General features: G+C 38.9%; 1 protein-coding gene across 1 annotated transcript in view; it reads right to left on the bottom strand.

Annotated features, from left to right (window-relative positions):
- edar (ectodysplasin A receptor) overlaps window positions 1–17,241 on the bottom strand; it is a 34,211-nt gene extending 16,970 nt beyond the window's left edge. The window contains exons 1-3 of the mRNA XM_006802369.3: window positions 17,045–17,241; window positions 5,263–5,334; window positions 2,454–2,573 (exon numbers count right to left, since the gene is read on the bottom strand). Coding sequence (XP_006802432.1) covers window positions 2,454–2,573; window positions 5,263–5,310 — 168 coding nt within the window. The 5' untranslated portion in view covers window positions 5,311–5,334; window positions 17,045–17,241. The remainder of the gene's footprint in view (window positions 1–2,453; window positions 2,574–5,262; window positions 5,335–17,044) is intronic.
- Between the last annotated feature and the right edge of the window lie 3,089 nt (window positions 17,242–20,330).

Raw genomic sequence — 20,330 nt, 5'->3', positions numbered from 1 at the left:
CAAGATGTGCACTGAAATCGGTCTTCAATATCTCTCTGCACTGTGTGGAGTCTTGCATAGTGTCTGTGCGAGTGTGTGCAGGCATGTACTTTTTGGAGTCTCTGTTTTGAGCAAGAACTTTCTGGTTATACTGTGATTAAGACACACATGTACAAGAAACATGTCAGGGAAACAGAAGAACAAGTGACAGACTGTTCCAGACTGTGGCACCTAAAGGATCAGAGTGCAAAGAGGGCTTTCATGTCACTGATGAAACTACTCGAGGTTTACATTCAAATGGCTGCAATACTCTTTGATTATCAGACCGAGCTTCTCATCAGGTGGAGAAAGAGGAGAACGATCATTTGATTTCACCAGCTGCTTTATAGAAGTTTCTGTTAACATGCGCAAACACAAAGCAGGAATGAGGAAAGCACCAGAGGAGAGAACTAAGATAGAAACAAAGGGTTTAGTGCACTGTGATCACTTCCATGCAAATGTGTAATTGTGGGGTTTTTTGTCTGCCTTTGGGGATCATTAAAATACTTGTAGTATTTGATCGTGTCTTGGTTCATGCTTTTTCTGTGATCTTGTTTTTTTAAGCTCTTTAAATACAGAATGCACTACAACATCCATCCAGCTGCTGCTAATTTTGCCCATCCAGCGCTGAGTCTAGAGTGCCGAGCGGTTTCTTGTCTATTTTAATAAGCTGCTGTGGTTAAAAACTGCCACTGAGCAGTCAGAGTGCCGAGGGAACCTGCAGTATTGGGTGGTTTGACCGTTCATAACATCATGCCTAATTTCAGGTGAGTCGCATTCAGCTGGAAAAACAGTGACGCCACATACTTCAGTGCGCCGGTACAAATCAGATCCTGAGGACATTGTCAGTCAAATTCACCGTTGCATCCACGCAGCCCTTTTAAAGCAAGACAGTTTGAACTGTTAGTCTTAATTAACAATACCTAGAGGGTGTTTTAACATTTTATATTCATTTTTTTTAGTCAGGTTTATTTCATTTATTTTATTTTCAGCAGGATAAAATATGAGACAAAACAGTGTGCCATGTTTTCTGTTTTTGATAAAAAGGTTCTTCTAAAATTCATTGTTTTGTAAAATCCGTATCTATATCAACATAATTATAACTCTTACTACTATGCAAATTTAGATTTAAATTGCACTTATACAGCACTTTTCTCCTTTATTTGAGCACTCAAAAGGCTTTCTTACTACAAGCCACATTCACACACACACACACACACCTACACAAGTGTTTTTTTGTCTAAGAGCTTTTAACTTGACATTTATACATTCAAACACCAGAGGCAACTCAGGGCTCAGTGTCTTGCCCAGGGATACTTCTGCTTGCCCACTAGAGGAGCCATGGATCAAATGACCGACATTCCAATCAGTAGATGACCCACAGCTGCTTTAAAGGACATCGACTTTAGATAAGTAGTTGGAGAAGTTGAATTTTTCTTTCTGTTATGTTTTGATCAAATGATTTAAGCATTATTCATGCAGGTTAATGAGCCCAGAGAATCCAGCTTCTACTGAACAGACACATGTATACGCACAAATATATATATATATAAAAGTAAATCCTGATAAAGGGTCTGCTCAAAATATTGAATAAATGCAGCATATAGATTTCCTGTTTATGCACAAGAATTCTACAAATGATGAAAAAATATCATTGCTTTTTTTTTTGTACCACACAATAATGTAGTTGGTCTCAGCAAAACATGCAAGAGGCCAAACTTATGACTTATTGGGAATTCTGGATATTTGCCAGCTCTGTTTGGACACGGATGCCTCACAATGTCTTTGTGCTATCTACCTGGCCGGGTAAAGACCATACACTGTTCTGCTTTGACTAAGTAGGACACTTGCATTCCCATAAGCAGCTCCACCAGTAATACCGAGAAAAGTTTAGAGATGTAGATGTGCATGTGTGAAAACAACAATTCATTCTATTCACCCTTGAGTGCAGCTGTCTCTCTCAAGCGGGTGTGGCACCCCCAGGTGCCCACTGAAGCATTTACCTGTACTTTGTTTGCTTTGGCTGTTGGCAGACTGACTGACGAGGGCTAAATCACTATGTGACTACTGCAAGCCATTCACTGTAATGCATGCCTTCACGTTGAAGTCAATGATAGCAATAAACCATAAAGAAATTGTTCATTTAAATTAAGGCACTCTTTACCATGCAGCTATGTGTGCGTGCTGTGTATTTGTATATATGCGTATGTGTTGGAATGCATGGATTGTGGGTGGTCTAAGCAAAACTGACACCTACATTCAAAAAGTCTTCAGTTTTTGACGGCCTTAGTTTGATGATGATTCGCTACTGCATTTTCTTCACTCGTGCTGTCAGTTGATTCCAACAATTGATTTCAAAATGTACTCAAATAGTGAAAAACTTTTACGAGTTAAATTAACATTTTTTATGTATGAGTGCATGCATGCATTCTCACCATATATGGCTCATGTCCTGGCTGGCACTGAGGGCAGGCCTGGCAGCTGTTACTGGTCTGGTTGAAGAACTCATTCTGTCCACAGATGTTATATTCTGCACTAGCAAACACACAACACACCTGGAGGAAGAGAAAGAGAGCCAGAAAGGGGGAGTCGAGATCAGACGAAATAAGGACAAAACAACATATAATAACTTGTGAAAACAGAAATGACAGATGCATACTACTGCTGACAGACTCCCTGTGCAAGACATGTTTGCAACCGGCAAAAAAATTAAAGTCATTAATAGATCCAGATCAACGCCTAATCTAACAGATTTATCGCAGGGCCAATGTTACTTATTTGCTGATCTGTCAGTAGTGGAATTTGTAATTTCCAATAAATCATAATCAGGAGAAAAACTCTTCAACTATGTTACAAGTGTTGACATTGCGTAGTTTGTCCACCAGAGGGCACTCTGCAAGTTTCCCAATACTAACAGTTGTGTTTGGAAATACAACAACCAGCTTATTCAAGCAAAAACAGATCAGTAAACAAACAGCTACACTGTTGTAGTTGTTTATTTACTTAATCATCCAATATTTTGGACTATCAGATATTTAAATCACCTAATATTGGTATTGGTATTTGCCTTAAACATCATTTTTTAATTCTTATTATCATAAGTTCTGGAAAAGCAGATACTCCAGTTTCTCCAAAGGGCCACAAAGAAATGGCTGATGATATATATATAGGGGCTACATCCATCTGTCATTTTATTTATAGAGTCTATAAATAAAATTAAGCATCCGTGAATCAGCATCTTCACTTTAACTGGAAATAAACAAGCAGCAAATAAAACAAACATGTTGACTTCTTTGTCTGCAATAGCTCAGCTGGAGACCGTCGTTAGCTGTCCTCATGTCAAACGAGAGTTTGCATGATCCCATCAATTGCATGTGTGTGTATTTGTTTGTGGTTGTATTACTCGTGTTGTTTAGACATAAATATATCTGCACAGTAACTCATTAACCTCAATCGCTGAAGTGTGAGGTGAAGACCTGGTTTAAACCTTTCAGGTGTAGGTTAGGGTTGCATGAAGAAAAGTTGTGGTATTGGTTAAGATTTGGAAATGAACGCAAGTCAGTATAACATCCTCTAAAATGTGAAAATGTGACGGTGTAGCCTATGTGTCATTGTGCCGTGTCACTGTGACTCACTGTAATAAGTAGCAGCTGGTATTTATAGCTTTACCAGCACACTTTGTCCTTTTCCAAACAAACAAACTGACTTTTAAAAATCATTTGCAGTCCAGAAAATGATGGAGTGAAAGTAAATGAGTGCATGACTGTGCATGACTAAGTTTCTCCATCTTCTCTATTGTTTAATAACATCTCCCACTCACTGTATTCTCCCTAATAACCATCTCATGTCAGCAGACATAAGGCACCATTTAAATAAATATACATCTACACCACGAGTGTGTTTATGTGTCTAGATAATCAGTATTTGACTGCATATATTATCTCATACCAGATATTTGGTGAGTCAAACCAGATCCTCCAGATTAGCTTGCAATAGTTCACAGGTTAAGTAGTGCTTCCAGTGATGAGTAAATTAAAACTGGTGGATTTAAAATGTTTAGCTTGAAACTGAAATACTTAGATATTGTCTTTCTTTGTGTCTTTATTCATTTAACACTTACAACACATGCTAATCGACATCAAGATACCAAAAATATTTAAAGATTTAAAGATGCCAGATTTGATCAAAACTGCTGTTTTACATCTGGTTTCCCAGGGAAAGTCGCATAAAAAAGAGATTCAGCAAAAACAGATATTAATACCTCATCAGAGAGAAATTAGTTTCAAATGGTCACAGACCTGGTTTCCCATCAGCTTCTTTAAGATGAGCTTTAAATGTGGGATAAGTAGAGCGCTCGTTTATTGTCATTAGTAAGCTGTTCCGATATTTACTTCCCCTTACTAACAGCACAGATTGTCCAACTGCAGTGCGCAAAGAAAAGCTTTTCTTTGCAAGCTCCTTTGACTACAATGACCTGGATGACTGAGAACCACAGACAAACAGATGAGTCGCCCCCTGCTGTCTTTGCAAGTGTATGCATGTTTAAAGCACATCAGCTTTCAATTTTTTTGTATGCAACTGATGTATTTAAAAAGCATTTAAAGCAAGATGACGCATTCTTTAACGTGTAATAATGATCTCAGCCTATAGAATTAAAATTTAGCAGAAACTAAGGGGACTGCAAATAATATAGTGCTAGTATCCATCACTTCTATAATCATCAAAAGGGTGCTATGTTGTATGACAGTAGCCGAGAAGTATACTGTCTGTCATTCTGGGAAAGAGGTTAAGACATCAAAACAAGCTGAGAATCTCCAGATTGTAAGACAGATTATAAAGATATATGTTCTATAAAAACTCCAAGGTTCACTAATTGGTACAAGTGCTGAAGAGTTATCCAAGCTGCTGGCACATAAAACCACAAAGTCTGTTTTTTTCCTGTGCCAAATGTGGAGTTTATTATGGCTGCGAGCCATACTGCTGGACCAATATGGGTTTCTGAGGGGTCAGCATCAAAAACAAGATGACAAATTTAAATTCAAGCTACTGCTTTATGATTTTAGAGAGGGCGTGAAAAGAAGAAAAAAGTAAAGAGAAGAGCAGAGGAACGCAAACAGACAAAGATACGGGGTGGAGAGGGGGAGTAAGTGATGTATGAAGATATGCAAGAGTGTAAGCTGCCCTTATATTATTATCAAATATAAGGTAAAATGAGCCGATATGAGGCAGGAGAAGAAAACTTACTAATAACGAGGACAGAAAGATCGACTTCTTCTCCCTCCTTTCTGACATTTTTGTGTGTTCTTCCTGGGAGAGCTGAGAGAAAGACAGGTTGTTAATTCGAATTATATTCATGCAAACATTCCAGCATTCAGACTCCTGCACAAAACTTCAATCATAAAACAGCATTGTTATGAATCTCAGCATCCTGCCGACAGCAGTGCTGTCAGTGGGGATATTGTGTGTCTGTGTGTGTGTACGTGTCGGTGTGGCCCAAATGACTTCACTCTCATGCTGATAGCACGTCACACCGAGAGCAAGTAATAGCAACAGAACAGCCCATGGCATTCTTCTGACTCATAACTACAAGCACACATCACCGTTGGCTAACCTCTGCTTCAATAAAGGTTGGTGATATCACTTAACAACATTTAATTATACGCCTATTTCTTTGTTATGTCTCTTTCACGTTGGATTAGAAATTTTCTCCAAACCTCAACCTCAGCTGAAACGCGAGTAAAAACATCTTTCAAGCCTAGTTTCACACTGATGGCTGCCAATTAATAGTGCAACTAATATTTAATGCTAACCTGGTATTGTATCAGGGTGGAAAAAGTTGGCTTGCAGTAGGGTGTAAATCCCCAGAGTAATATAGTCGATCAGTAGGTAATAAATCAATTTGATGTTTCTAATTCAGTTTATAGTTCTGCTAAGCACAGGTTAAAGGAGAAGGAAAACACTTAAAATAAAATGCCTAGGATCCATTTTCACATTACACTTCCACAGCATTAAGTTGACATTAGGTAAACAGCAATTTTACATTTTGTGTTTGTTTCTGCAAACACGCTAAAATGTTCTTTACCTCGCTGCTAAACAGTTTAATGACAAGCTGACGCGAAGACGAAGACTTTGCAAAGGTCGGGAAAGCTATAAAATCCCGGAGGAAGAGAAAGCTTGTTTAGTTTGGTTTTTGTGAAATGACAGCTGTGTTTGGATATAAGGTTGTTGATAGCAGCACTTCATAAAACATGTGTGTATTCCCCCTTAATGTGCCAGAAATTAATCTGCCGTGTGGTATTGTTTGATTGCTTGTTTATTTCTTGGAAATACAAGCGTTTCCAAGAAAGTGTCTCTGATTTTAGTCACTATATGTTTGTCCTGCACTGAGTATACAGCATTTCTGTGTGTGTGTGTGTGTGTGTGGCTGTCTGTGTCAATGTTTAAATACCATTCACTGATATATTTTGCTTGTAACATTAAATTACTAAATTATTATTAAGTCATTAGTTTATCACTGTCAACAGGGAAATAAATACATATGTCTCCGAGTAACTCAGCTGGCTGGGATCCGTTCTAATTATTATTATTATTATTTCTACCTTGCTAGTCCGTCATGGCATAGATTCAACAAGGTGCTGGAAACATTCATCAGAGATTTTGGTCCATACTGACTAAATAGCATCACTTAGCTGCTGACGCTTAGTCACAAATTTCACTACAGCGAACTCGTTGTCAGACTGAGATGATTTCAGCTTTGTGACATGGTGTGTTATCCTGCTGGATAACAGGCATCAGATAATAGATACAGTCATTTTTCTGCCTGTTTATAACGGGCCATGACACATACTAAATACTGGATGACACATCATTATGTCACAATTTCCAGTGTATCTGTGGCTCAGTACAGTTAACATTTTTTTTCTTCCTGCAATATAAAATTAAATAACATTTTTGTTTGAAGAATCCACAAAAATCCCAACATGTTTGAATCCTGATTACATGGTCATCAGCTATCAAAAGAACATTATACAGAAAAGTACGTGACCTCATTAAAATCGCTCATTAAAATCAATTTCATATTGTTCTGTGATATCTTTTTAAGTATGGATCAGTTTAACAGTCATCAAGATGCATTCATGGAAATTACCAACAGTGCTGTCTTGTAGCAGGACTGGCTTTCATCATCCGTCAAGGCAATGACTCCCCGACATGTACCAGTAGTTTTAGCTGCCTAAATCAGAAAACCAGCAAACACATGCCCTGACACTTTGATAAAAACATGTTTTACCGTTTTAACCGGTGTGGCCCCAGGTCAGATCAGCTCAGTTTCGCACACTGACGGCTGAACTTTACATCTGAACTTGTCGAGAGTATCAAAGTATTTTTGTGTATGTGTCAATGTGTCTGAGAGACAAAAAAAAGGAAGAGACCACAATTATCTGAGGTCACAATCTGTCTGCTGCCTGGCTCCAAACCTCTAAATTCATTCTTCGCTGTCTCACACTTGACTAAAAACCTTCTGATCTTCAACGATGGCTAATTCTACAAACCCAGAGGTTTGATCTTGCTTAATTACAGCATCCACATACACGCACACGCACACACGCACATGAACACACATATACGCGGGCTATAAATGCACACAATTTGCTTTTAAGGGCAAAACAGGCTTAATTGCACAAGTACTTGTGGTAAGACCACAACCGGTGTGTGTGTGTGTGTGTGTGTGTGTGTGTGTGTGTGTTACTGCTGAAAAGGAGATAAAAGGGGAGACAGTTTTTTTTTTTTTAAATCAGGAAATTAAGATCTGCCAAATGGCTATGGACCCCCTCCAGGCTTCTCATTATGGGGTTAAAGTGATACACACATAAACACATGCACAACACACACACATAACTCCAACATGGCAGCGTTTGAAGACTCTTGGTGTCTTCTGACAGTCTGCTTTACCTCTTTCAACCCGCACGCTGTCTCTCTAACCTCAGCTTTCTCTGTCGGGGCAGGTCTAAGATGAAAGTAAGCCCAAGCCTTTAACCCCCCAAGGGTATTAATCTTCTAACGATCCTAAAATCACAGATAAATAACCCTTGTGTCTTTAGCTGTGTCATTACTAAGTAAGAGTGTAAGCTGCTCTTAGTTACACAGCAAATGTACTGTGTATGAATCACAGTCCAGCATTGTTCATCTGTAGTACATTTTTACAGTAGTAAACATTTTCTAGAAGCCTTTTGGTGCCTCGCTGGCTTCATTAGCTCTGTCTTAATGTCTGCTTTTCATTTGGTTGCATCTGATTGCTGTTTTTGTTAGCGGAAGAAATGAAATGTGCAATACCACAAAGCGAGGGGGCGGCAATTTACTTCGCTTCGTTTCAAAAATGCACAATTTCAAACGCATTAACCTTAAACGCATGTAACACTAAACAGCAAGACCTAAAGAAGGCATCTTTTGCCAAAGCTGTTTGGCCTACAGTGACAAGTATAATGCTGTAATGTTGCTAAAGATCCAGAGCAGAACTTCAAAGCGGGTTAAAGTCTGTATTGATATGGACTGCAACAAAATGTGTCAGCTAAATGTGATAGACTTACTTAAAGTCATTACGGTGATGTTTACATCCCGCAGGTGAAAGGAGATGTTGATCTTTGGAAATTCCCATAGATTACATCATACAAGGACTAAGTAGACAGGCTCCACGTCTTTCTTGCTAATTCCACTTGTCCTCTTTTTTGTGCAAGTGAAGCAATGTACCACTCATAGACGTGGCTTAATGTGCTCAGTGTGCTTGAATTTTTGCAGTAATGCTTTAAATTATATATGTACAAAGAAAACACTAAAGGCTGTCAAGTGTGTAAGTGTGTGTAAGTCCAATGATTAGTTTATAGGATCTACTTTTTTATGGGAAATGGACTAATTCTATCTATCATGTCAACAATCACTATTTGGACTGAACAGACAGTCGCAGTCTGTTTAATCTGAGGACTGAAATTTGTACATCCAAATAATAAGACACTTTATTGTATGAGTTGTATAGTGGACTAATTACAAGTCGTGATACCATAGCTGTTGGAAGCTATGCAAGTGATTCTGTGTGTTTTTGTGTGAGGTCATGCTACACTTAGTGGAGCAGAAATGACCACAAATGTGGTTCAGAGTACTTTGTCCGGTGTCTACGTGAGGATGTCCACCCTGAGAACGTGAGCAGACAGGCTGTGTGTGCAAGCTGTTAATTTATTAACTTAAGTTAGTCAGAAAATCGAGTCCTGTAGCATGTGTGTGAAATTGTAAAGGCGATTTTCTAATAAGTTGTTTTTGTGATCAGGTTTTGTCAAAATAAACTAAACGGAATGAAGAGAAAACTTGAAAATGATGCCAGGTGTATCTGTGCTCTTGTCTGCTTATACAGACTTTCTTAAAAGTGCAAATTCTCATATATGTAATTTCAATCCAACTTTACCTGTTAATGTAGCTGTCTAGTTCTTTAGATGTTAATTCCAATGAGATCATTTAGTCAGAGGATTATTATATTAGTATATAAAAATGCTACATCTGAAACATAGTGCTAAAGTTTTTCATTATGTAGTACAATGAGGGGATTGTCTGACGGGTCCTAAATTCACTCTTCAGTATCTACAAAAATGCATCCATAGAAAAACTAGAAGAGTCCTACAGCAAAGCCCTAAAGAGAGTCAATGTTAGCATTATGGAGTAAGCTGAGATTAAGTACGGAGAAAGCAGAAAGTAAGATGAAAGACTGTGGCTAACTTCACAAGGGTCCTTGGAAAACTGACGTTTCAAGCATCTTGAGTCCCAATTATCAGGCCAAGAGACCTGCCGGTGACCACCTGGCAACCACTGGTTGTTTGTAAAAAATCAGCATTTCCCAAGTGGTAGCTGGAAGTTGCTTGGTGAAACCGGTCACCAAGAGGTATTTGGTGCTGCACTGAAGACCTCATTGTGATTGCTTTATTTGTTCGCAGACTGCCAGAGTCCCCTGTATTTGGCTTGGAAGATGCCAACTTGTCTGCAAATACAGCTCACTAAGTGGTTTAACTTTCAAGATTGCAACCAAGACTCGAAACAGACCACTGAGTTTCAAAGTAAAAGAGGCTGATGGTTAGTTAGCATGTAGGTAGTCCACCGTTTGTACACCTGTTTTTAGATCTGTTATAGGCCATAAAGATTGTCTGATTGTCACTCTATATGTAATTTGTTCTCACCAGTGGTCAACCAGTGTTTTACTATGATCTTTAGTGAACCCAGTGATGATGGTAATCATCTTAAACATTGCTCTTTCCTGATGCCGGCCTCTTTCTCCTCTGTGTCACTGATTTAATTCCTTTCATTAAGCTTTTTCTGGGAAATATGCCACGTGTATTTCACTCCTTCCTTCTGTGCTCTCCTACGTCTGTATCATTAAGCAATGTTACAGATGGATTGTGTGGAAAATGGCTTTTCAGCAACAGTGTTTAACCCTGTAAAGGATATTTATTACCCTGACTTCCTGCCCCGTGAAGTATTAGGCCAATCAGTGGCCAGGGAACAAAGCCAACAAGCTAACCAATGTAGAAAATGAAGAATTTGGTAAGAGGATGGTTTGTGGTCTCTTGAAATGCACTTAATTTCTGATGACAATCAAATCAGCAGCAGGGTCCAGCCTTTTTTCATCTTGGGATTTCTTGGTTTTTCTAAAAGGAAAAATCTGTTTCCCATTTAGATCGTTCTTTCACTCTTCCTCCCACTTTTTCATTTAACCAACCCCTTTTCCTGTCTTAATGACATTTTTAATGATCCTTAAACACGATGTAACTTCTTGTTATACAGATGAAAGTACATGTTAAAACTAAATACCTAATAGTCATATACTTTATATAATGTTTAAGTGATGCCAAAATTAATTCTTAGTGTCATAAAAATGCAAATTTAGAAACAATTAAAGTTTTGCAAGAAAACCACAATTAGTACTAATGCATTCCTCATATTAAAAAAAGAAATCAAACTATCTAATATAACATATCCAGTATACCTGAGGAGAATTATACTTCAATTTGAACATCTATATAAAAAAAAGCAAGTTTATTGGTCTTTTTAACCAATAAATCTGCCAAACGCTGCCATAAACACATTCCTACACAATCCAACCAGGTCATAAACAAAGTTCCAAAGTTAATCAGCGTTCTCTGGAGGAGCTCTATCCCTAAACAGGCAAATGATTTGATCCCTTAACAGAGTAGGGCTCAACCTGTCAAATCCAGGCACAATTTCAAACACATGTAACACAATCTGACTGCCTTAAACTACCTTGTTTGTCTGCGTGTGCATCCAAGAAGCACAACACCTCAAACCCATCTGTTTTCTTGCAAACCTAACAACAGCTGTATTTCAGCATCACCATCTTTAAGCCTCTGTCAGAACACAAGATGTCTTCACTTGATGTCTTTCTATATAGGATTCCAGCTATTACAGCATTTCATTTCTAGTGCATTTTCTAACATGTTAAGGAAGTTTACAGTTTTAATACATTCCCACTACATTAGCCCTGAATCGCAACAGACTGTATACAACTTTATACCAATTACCAACCGACAATTAGTTGTGATCAGTTAAAATGTAAACTATAGTGTTGGGATATTATGCAAGTCAATTATCGGTTTTCTTATAGGTAGTAAAACTTCAGTGGCGTGGGTTTGTAGATAAAACAGAAAGCAGAAAACCACTCATTTTGTGGATTTCCCCACTATCAAGTTTCTATAGTCTGTCATTTAAACCTCCACCATCTCCGATAAACAACCTACTTTAACAAGACTTAGATAGCACAGATTTTTTTCCCCGAAACTGGACGATTGTACGTCTTTTTATACATACGTTGTTGTGTTTTGTGACAGGTTTTACACTCAAGAGAATAAATCACTGAAACGCAGTAGAATAAAGTAAAATTTCACAATGCAACCTCAAATTATAAAGAGATTAAAACGAGATAATAAGCATAAAACCCATACTGCACGAGCCTATAATTATCAGGGGAAAAAAAGAAATAAACTATTCTATTCAGTGTAACACCATGTCATTAACTGAACAGTGGCCATAATCAGCTAACTGCACTTAACAACCTGCTCGAAAAGCATAAAATCACACTTTACTCCTAAACAATGTGCGGCTTTCAAAATTAATCCAACTATGTGTTTAAAAATGAGGCCATTTTGCTGTCATTTCATATTTAGGTATCCTCAGTAATCATAAATGCACCAACTGTCTTTCTTTTCTCCAGTGAATTATGAAGAAGGAATGCGCTGCTGGCATTTTGTCTCCTTTGAATGATTTGCAGGCAGCTGGAAAGTAAATAAAGGGGTGGTGGCAGCAGGCCTGTCACTCAAATTAGACCAACCGCTTTCACCTTCAGCTGAGTCAGGCCATCAAAAACTCAATCAAAACTTCTATTAATGGATCTCACTGACTTCTTGTACTAATCTTTAAAAAAGTTAAAGTTTAAAAGTCTTGACAAGTCCTTGAGAAAGTCAAACTCACTGAATGAAGTAGCCATCAAGACTCACTATTGGGGAACTAAATGAGCCGGAAATAAATACATCTGATTTGCAACATGATTACTGTCTTAAGTTTGATGTGAAAATAAACGCTGATTAAAGGGATTTCCAACTCTGGAGACAAACCCAAACCTCAGACAACAGCTGGCTCTTGCCTCCTCACTAAATATCCATTTACTCCAATCCCACCCAACAGCACCATCCGTGCTTGTATCAATTCGAGCTGCGTTTTCACAGGAGCGTCAAAACATGCTTTGCTGCAACTTGAATTTCCACCAACAAATCAGAGTGCAATTCTACGGTAACATGGACACGCAGCAAGTGCAGTGACTCGGATATCATCTAGAGAACCGTGATTCATGTAAACATGTGGCACTAAGAGACGCGATGACGAGAGCCAGCTCGAAGACGGACTTGAGTCCTTGATGGTGAATAATGTCCATATTTTTTAAGCAGAACAGAAACACACTTTCAATAATTTGAACGCACAAAGCGAAATGTATGTTTATGTGCATGCGTGTGTGTGTGTGTGTGCATACATGTGTGATGTTTCTTCATGTCTCTTCATCTTTTGATTGGTTTAATTACAGACTTACTGTCAGCTTCCCACTCAGTGCGCAGGAAAAACAAACTCTTAGGGCACATGAAAAGAAGTCGCAAATGCCTACACACACACACACACACACACATGCAGCACACACCTATCGCAGTTCAAGTCAGTCACCGTGCTCTTTGATTCTCTGCCTGCCGGTGATCTGTCTTTCATCGTCTCCACTCCTTGATCCCTTGTTCTCTCTTTAGCTCTGCCGGTGCATAACATCTCTCTCCCTGTCTCCACGTCTGTCTCTGTTTATTTTGCATTGACTGTAGGTGGGAAGCTTAATCTTCTACCTGAAATTCCTCTGTATGTCTTATTCCTTCTCTCAATAGACCTACAGTAAAGAAAAAACAACTTTCAAAAATTAGCATAAATATGTTTTTGGTGGGGTGTGCCACTTAAAAAAGGTTTCACTGGCCTTTTTGCTCCTAGAAGACACTGTGCTGTAACAAAGAGTGTTAAAGAGTGTTTAATGATCAAATCAAGCTCAAATCAACAGCGGACAAGCTTTTCAGTAACAGCAATGACTCATTTGATGTGATTAGCGAGAATTTAGCCACACTCATAATCAACAGAGCGAGTGCATTTTAAAACTCTGGCTCAAAGTAGAATCAATCTGCACTGTTCATTGCTACTTCTACAATTTTAAAAAAGGAACCATACAGTTGTGCCTTCTAAAAGCTTTCAATACAAATCAGATTTTTCAAGCGGCTGAAATTGAGGGATCATTTAAGTCTTTTGAGCCGAAGCTTGTCATGATGGATGGATGTGGTTGTGAGAGAAGGGAAATCTTCAAAGCTAAATTCCTAGTCAATCAACCCAAGACTCCAAATTTGGGAATTTAAAGATTTACATAGAGGTATTTGCAAACCATCAAAAGCACACTTTATGCCTTCATCTGCCATCACTAACAGCCCAAGGAGGGCTCATGCTATCATAGATCTAACAGCTCATATGTTCAGCTGCACAGGTGCCCAACTTAGTGCACTGATGACACGGTGCCAAACAGACTCTCCACCTGCAAAATGTCTCAACAACCAAATGAGAAACACTAGATTTGGAGATGAAAGTATCCTCAATGCCCATGAATTCCTCTAATTGACAACCAGCAAAAGACATTTACTTTAACTTCATCTTAAGGCACAAACGTTCTTGCATGTGTTTATCCGAACTTTGATTTCTAAAACCACTCTCAGCATTTTTCCATAATGTAAGACACAAAGTGCCAGATCGCTCTCTCCACAGACTCTACATGAAGGACATTGATGTAGTAGGTTACCCATACACAGGAGGAATTGTAAGTAGACACAAATTAGACCACAAACCCCAGTTTGGTTAAAACTTCCCTCTCTGGGGTCTACACGGAGAGGATTTAGTATTGGTTTGTTGAACTGTCTTCACTGTGCATGGGGAAATAATAGCGGTGAGAATAAAACCTATGATTAGAAAAGCTTTCTTGCTTTTATGTTCCTTTGCTGGGATTATTACAAAGTATTATTGCAAAGATAAAATACAATGAAGTGGAGCTGCTACCTCTCATTTTGTTTGGGACCTCCTGGAAGCCCATGACGGAACGCAGAAAAGAAGAACCACTGCCCTGTTTTAAGCAGTTGACCCATAATGAGTAATTAATGGCCCACCCAAGAGTTTGGGAGGGTCAGTTTTTCACTTCACTCTTTATCACAAAAGTATCATAAAGGCCATTGGACTTATTTTGTAATTTTGTCTGTAAAATTACAAAATAATTCTCATAGTTTAGGATCATATGATTTAATTTAGGTGGCATTTAGTATTTGATGTATCTCTTCACACAATACACAATCATTTATTTGTGTATGTGCTTTTAAGAATCTCTGCAGACTTAAATGTACTTTTAAAAATAAAAATATTACTTGGATTTTCATTGTTTGTACTTTAAATTTACTTTAAATTTACTTTGATGCTATAACGTTTTTATTCACAGAGCTAACCTTTTTATTATACAAGGGTAGAACTAAGCTAAAGCTTAAAATCAAATAATTTATCTACTAATGGAATATATTTTAAAAGTTTTGAAAGCTGATGAACTGACACATTTATTTTACAACTAATGCAAAACTAATGCAGAAAAGTAATAGTAAAAAATTTTCTCCAGCCTACTTTTTCAGCTCTAAAAGCAATAAATGCCTCTTAAATAAATGGAAGTATTAATTTGTGGATAAATGGGACCTAGATTTTTATGTTCTTCATATAAAGCTATAAACAATATATTGCATATTATGCAAAATGCACAGGGTCACTGTAACTCTTACACATGTTCCCGGTGCAGTAAGTTTGGCTACAAGACTCCACCAAACAGCTGTATCATAAATTGTCCTGCTAACTAAAATAATGAGCTGAAATAACTTCACTACCATAAGTAAACTCCAAATGACGTGTTTTAGTTGAGTTTCCTCTTAGATGTGTGAAGCATTTACGAAACATTCAACCCCAGAAGGCCTCCTGAGCTCTATAAATTTCTCCATGGGGGGAAATGGTTATGCTTCCTCTATTGGAATCAGCTGTGACATCTAGCATAAATTTAAACATTAAACTTTCACAAGAAAAACACTTGCAATGATAACATGCCAAAAAAGCGAGTAAGTAAACAAATTTTCCATTCACTCAAGCCTAGTATAGGATGATCATGACTACAGGCGCTGGCTTTGTTAGTTTTTCTACCTTCATCCCTTTAATCCTCAGAAACCATATTAACTTCTTTTGAAGATGAGTTACAATCCCTCCTGTTTCTTCTCTGTGTATCCTTTGCCTTTCTACATGAAAGATTCAGTGGCAGAAGAGATGTCTGCACCGGGGGCTGCAGGGGAAAGAGAGAGAGAGAGAGAGTGAGAGTGAAGGGAAGAGAGAGTCAGGGCAAGAGGCACAGAGACAGAGAGAGAGGGGGATCGAGACGGATTGATTTCCACCTCCAGCAGCTTCAGTTCAAAGCCAGCCAGCAGACTTCAGAGGCTCGGCAGGACCCGGCATGTCCCCAGCCGGGCCGAGCTGCCTGTCTGCGGGCAGGACTTCCCCTGGGGGGCCCGGGGCCCGGGACAGTCAGGCGGCACCAGAAAAACAATTACGCAGACAGACGAGAAAGTTGTGCGAGGTCACAAACGCGCACTACCTCAAGTGTCACAGGAAAAATAACACCGTGCACTGTAAGTATGACGTGGCTTGTTATTCATAGAAGCTCTAAAATGATTGACTGAGACGAAATTAATAATAGAAATCGCTATCCGTTTTTCAAATTAAAGTAATCAGCACAGTACTTAATCCAATTCATTATCAACCATTCATCATGAACCACTGAGGTCGGAAATGTGAAAAATGTGAGAAATGGAAAAACAATCTACTTTTTCTACCACCTTAGGCTAAAACCTTTGCATCAACACGTACAGTGAGCTACCTTTAACATGCTCCACAATCATCTAGCTATATGCTTGTCACACACTCACTGTTAAAAAAATGTATTTCTTGAAGCTGTCATTCCTGCAAATCATAACATTGAAAATGTTTTCATTCAGCCGTGTTCACTATAAACAAAACTATTTATTACTAGATAATTATGCCTTGCACCAAATTCATCCTGTCAAGTGTTTATATGAAAGCAGAAAGATTTTTTTGTGCGCTGTTGTTTTAAGTCACTTCTGAAAAGGAATTACCGGTGTGATAATATGCCATGGTCCACTGATTCTTTATCATTTCCCATAAAACAAAATAAAAGCAACAATTCGTGCATTCCCCCTTTGAGTGAAAATTACAGTGAAGCACATGTCTGCTTGGCATAAAAAAGTGCTGCTCAGGAATTTCCCCGAGTGTTGCAGCAATCCGTCCTTGCATTCCTGAGAGCGGAGCTGATCACTCTTCTTACCTGGAGCTCAGGAGCGGGGCGCACTGGTTTGGTTTCTCCCCTGCGCTACCGGCTAAGCTGCCCGATGATCAGTCCCGGTAATTGGTGATCAATCTCGAGCGTGGAGCCGGGTGAGCATCGCCGAGGGACTGACTCGCTGTCTAAGAGTTTTTACTCCGCAAAGTCAAATTGTGCCCCAGCCTCTGCGCCGCTGCTTGTCAGGCTCCTCCTTGATAAGAAAAAAGTGAGAAGTTTTCTCCCCGCCCTGGATAAGAAACGGATTAACGTGGCCCAGGTAGACTATGTTTTTCAGTCGGGGCAATTAATGTGCTACAGGCTACAACTCGACTCTGCCATCTAGCGTTCATAAGACCACACTGGCATGAATGTAGTCTTAAACAAGTCGATGGTCGTCATGAGGGAAACAAGAAGCTCAGTTATAGTTTGCACTTACACGAAAGTACTGAAAGTCTAATTAGTAACAGAATAAGGTCACTAAACGTCACTTTGTGTACATTTAATAATTCATAAAAATGTCACCACAACTACCACATCCACCTCTGTGACCTCAGCTACTTCATTTCACTTCACTTGGCATCGTGTGAGATGATGCAAGTTGTTTATTTATGTTTGTATTTTGAAGTGGCAAAGTTGAACATGCTAATATTTTCATTCAAAGTCACCAAGATGGACACGATTAGAAATGAGTACGTCTGAGCGAGAGATCCGATTTGGAGACAAAGAGGGAAGGCTGGGATGGTTTGTAGATGTGCTGGGGAAGGATTGTGGATACACTGGACGTTGAAAGACGTAGAAGATGGAGCTGCCGGGGCAGAAGAAAAAGAGGAAGACCTCAGAGAAGGTTCATGGATGTAGTAATGGAGGATACGGAGGGGATTGGTGTGACAGAAGAGGATGCTCAGGATAGGGTGAGATGGAGGTAGATGATCCGCTGGGGTGAACCCTAAAGAGAGCAGCTGAAACAAGAAGGCTAAACAGTGAAGGAATAACAACAGAACATCAAACGACACATTAAACAATAAATGATAACCACAATATTGCTACTGTAGATGGATAAACAAAAGTTGCACATTAAGACTGAAAATATACAATTAAACTTCTTAATATAAACACCCTGCAAATACCCCACTGCCACAAACACACACACACACACACACACACACACACACACACATGCACACACAAGACATAGGTTGAGTGTGTCTGTGATGTAGCTAACTGGTGCCTGATGTCTGAGTTGGAATAAAGCTTCGACTTTAGTCTTTTTCTCCTCCTCCTCCTCTTCCTTTCCGCTCCTTCTCCTTTTCTCAGCCACAGGAAGAATGAGATAAAAGAGGGGCTTTGAAAACACTGGGAGGCCTGTAATTACTTACTCTTCATCTCGGTGTCCGTCTATCTGTCTCTGCCTTCGACTTTCATGTCTTTTTTGTTTTTCTTTTATTTGGTCACTTTCTGTTTTTCCCCCCACTTTCTTTGCCCTCTTTTCATCGTCTTCTTCCTTCTCCATCCTCTTCTCTCTTTCTCTCTCTTTTTTTGTCATCCTCGCTCCTCTTTTGGAGCCTCATTGATGTCTGTCCAGGGCTTCCTGACTGAAACGGAGGATGAGAGGAGAAGAGATTAGATGAGAGGAGGGGATAAAGAGAGGATGAGGAGGGGATAACAAGAAAAGTGATGCTGCTGAGAGAACGATGGCTGCTCTGTCACACACCGGACAAAAACACATATTAAGCAAAACCTGTATTTACCGCGGTAGATGGTGGAGCACATTTTAGTTTAGATAATATGACATAGATGATGAAAGAGATGCTTTAATGAGACAAGCTGGGACAGATGAACCATAATGCAATGAAAAGAAACAGAAGCAGATGTCATGAGATAAAGGATTTTTTTTTTTTGCTATGTAATTTTCTAAATACAGCATGCAATTTATCTAATACGTCTTATATGTGGAAAATGTAGTGCATCTTATAATGAAAAGCAAGGTTTCAAATGAATGAAGCCTTAGTTATCATGCTCTAATGGCTCCTCTGGTCTGCATTCAAATCAAGAAAATATCCTTATTTCCGCCTGCTAGATTTGAACTATGCAGTTCAACAGGATGTATTTGAAAAACACAAATCTTCCTGACATTATGTGAAAAAGTATTTAGAAAAGATCTCAGAAAGCAACACATCATGACATAATCTAGAGAAACTCAAGAACAGATGAAGAAGAAAGTAATTTACATATTTCAATCCAGGGTTACAAAGCCATTTCTAAGGTTTTGGTTCTCTAGTAAACAACAGTAAAAACCATTATCCACAAATGGTGAATCTTTCCAGTAGTGGCCGGTCCGCCCAAATTACTCCAAGAGTGGTGCACTGATGACTCATCCAGATCACAACAAATTCAATAACAAGATCTAAAGAACCTCAGGCCTCACTTGTCTCAGTTAAGGTCAGTGTTAATGATTCACCAATAGCAAAGAGACTGGGTCATTCATGGGAGCGTCCTGAGGTGAAAACTAGTGCTGACTAAAAAGAACACAAAGGCTCATCTCACATTTGCTAAACAATTTGCAAGAGTTTGTGGATTGATGACACAAAAGTTAAACTTTTTGTAAGGTTTAGGTTCTGTCACATCTGACATAAAACTTACATAGCATCATACCGAGGGTCAAACATGGTGGTAGTTTGATGGTCTGGAGCTGCTTTGCTGCTTCAGGACCTGAAGCAGCAAAGCATGAGAAGAACATGCTCTCTACCAAATCAGTTAATGCCCTGAAGCTCAAGTTATTCAGCAGGACAATGGTACAAAACACACCAACAAGTCCACTCAAAAAACAAATCTTTTGAATGAGTTTTGGATCGGCCTAGTCAAAGTCCAGACTAAGATCCAATTGTGTTGCTTTGGCGTGTCCTTAAACAGGCCATTCATGCTTGAAAACCCTCCAATGTGGCTGAATTAAAACAATTCTGAAAAGAAGAGTGAGCCAAAATTCCTCCACAGTGATGTGAAAGACTCATTGTCAGTTTTCGCAAATGCTTGAGTGCACTTCTTGCTGGCACAACCGGTTGTGTTTTAGCAGGCAAATACATTTTCACACAGGGCCAGGTAGGTTTGGATAACCTTTTCCCCTTAATAAATAAAATCATCATTGAAAAACTGCATTTTGTATTTAATCCGTTTATCTTTGTCTAATATTAAAACGTGTTTGATCGTTTGAAGCATGTGACAAAGATGCAAAAAAATTTGACAGCTCTGATCATTTTTTCTCCTTTTAATAATACATGGTATGAATCATATG

This window comes from Neolamprologus brichardi, chromosome 16 (genome assembly GCF_056152115.1).
Source record: "Neolamprologus brichardi isolate AB-2024 chromosome 16, ASM5615211v1, whole genome shotgun sequence".
NCBI lineage: Eukaryota > Metazoa > Chordata > Actinopteri > Cichliformes > Cichlidae > Neolamprologus > Neolamprologus brichardi.
This window is presented reverse-complemented; position numbering and strand designations above follow the sequence as displayed.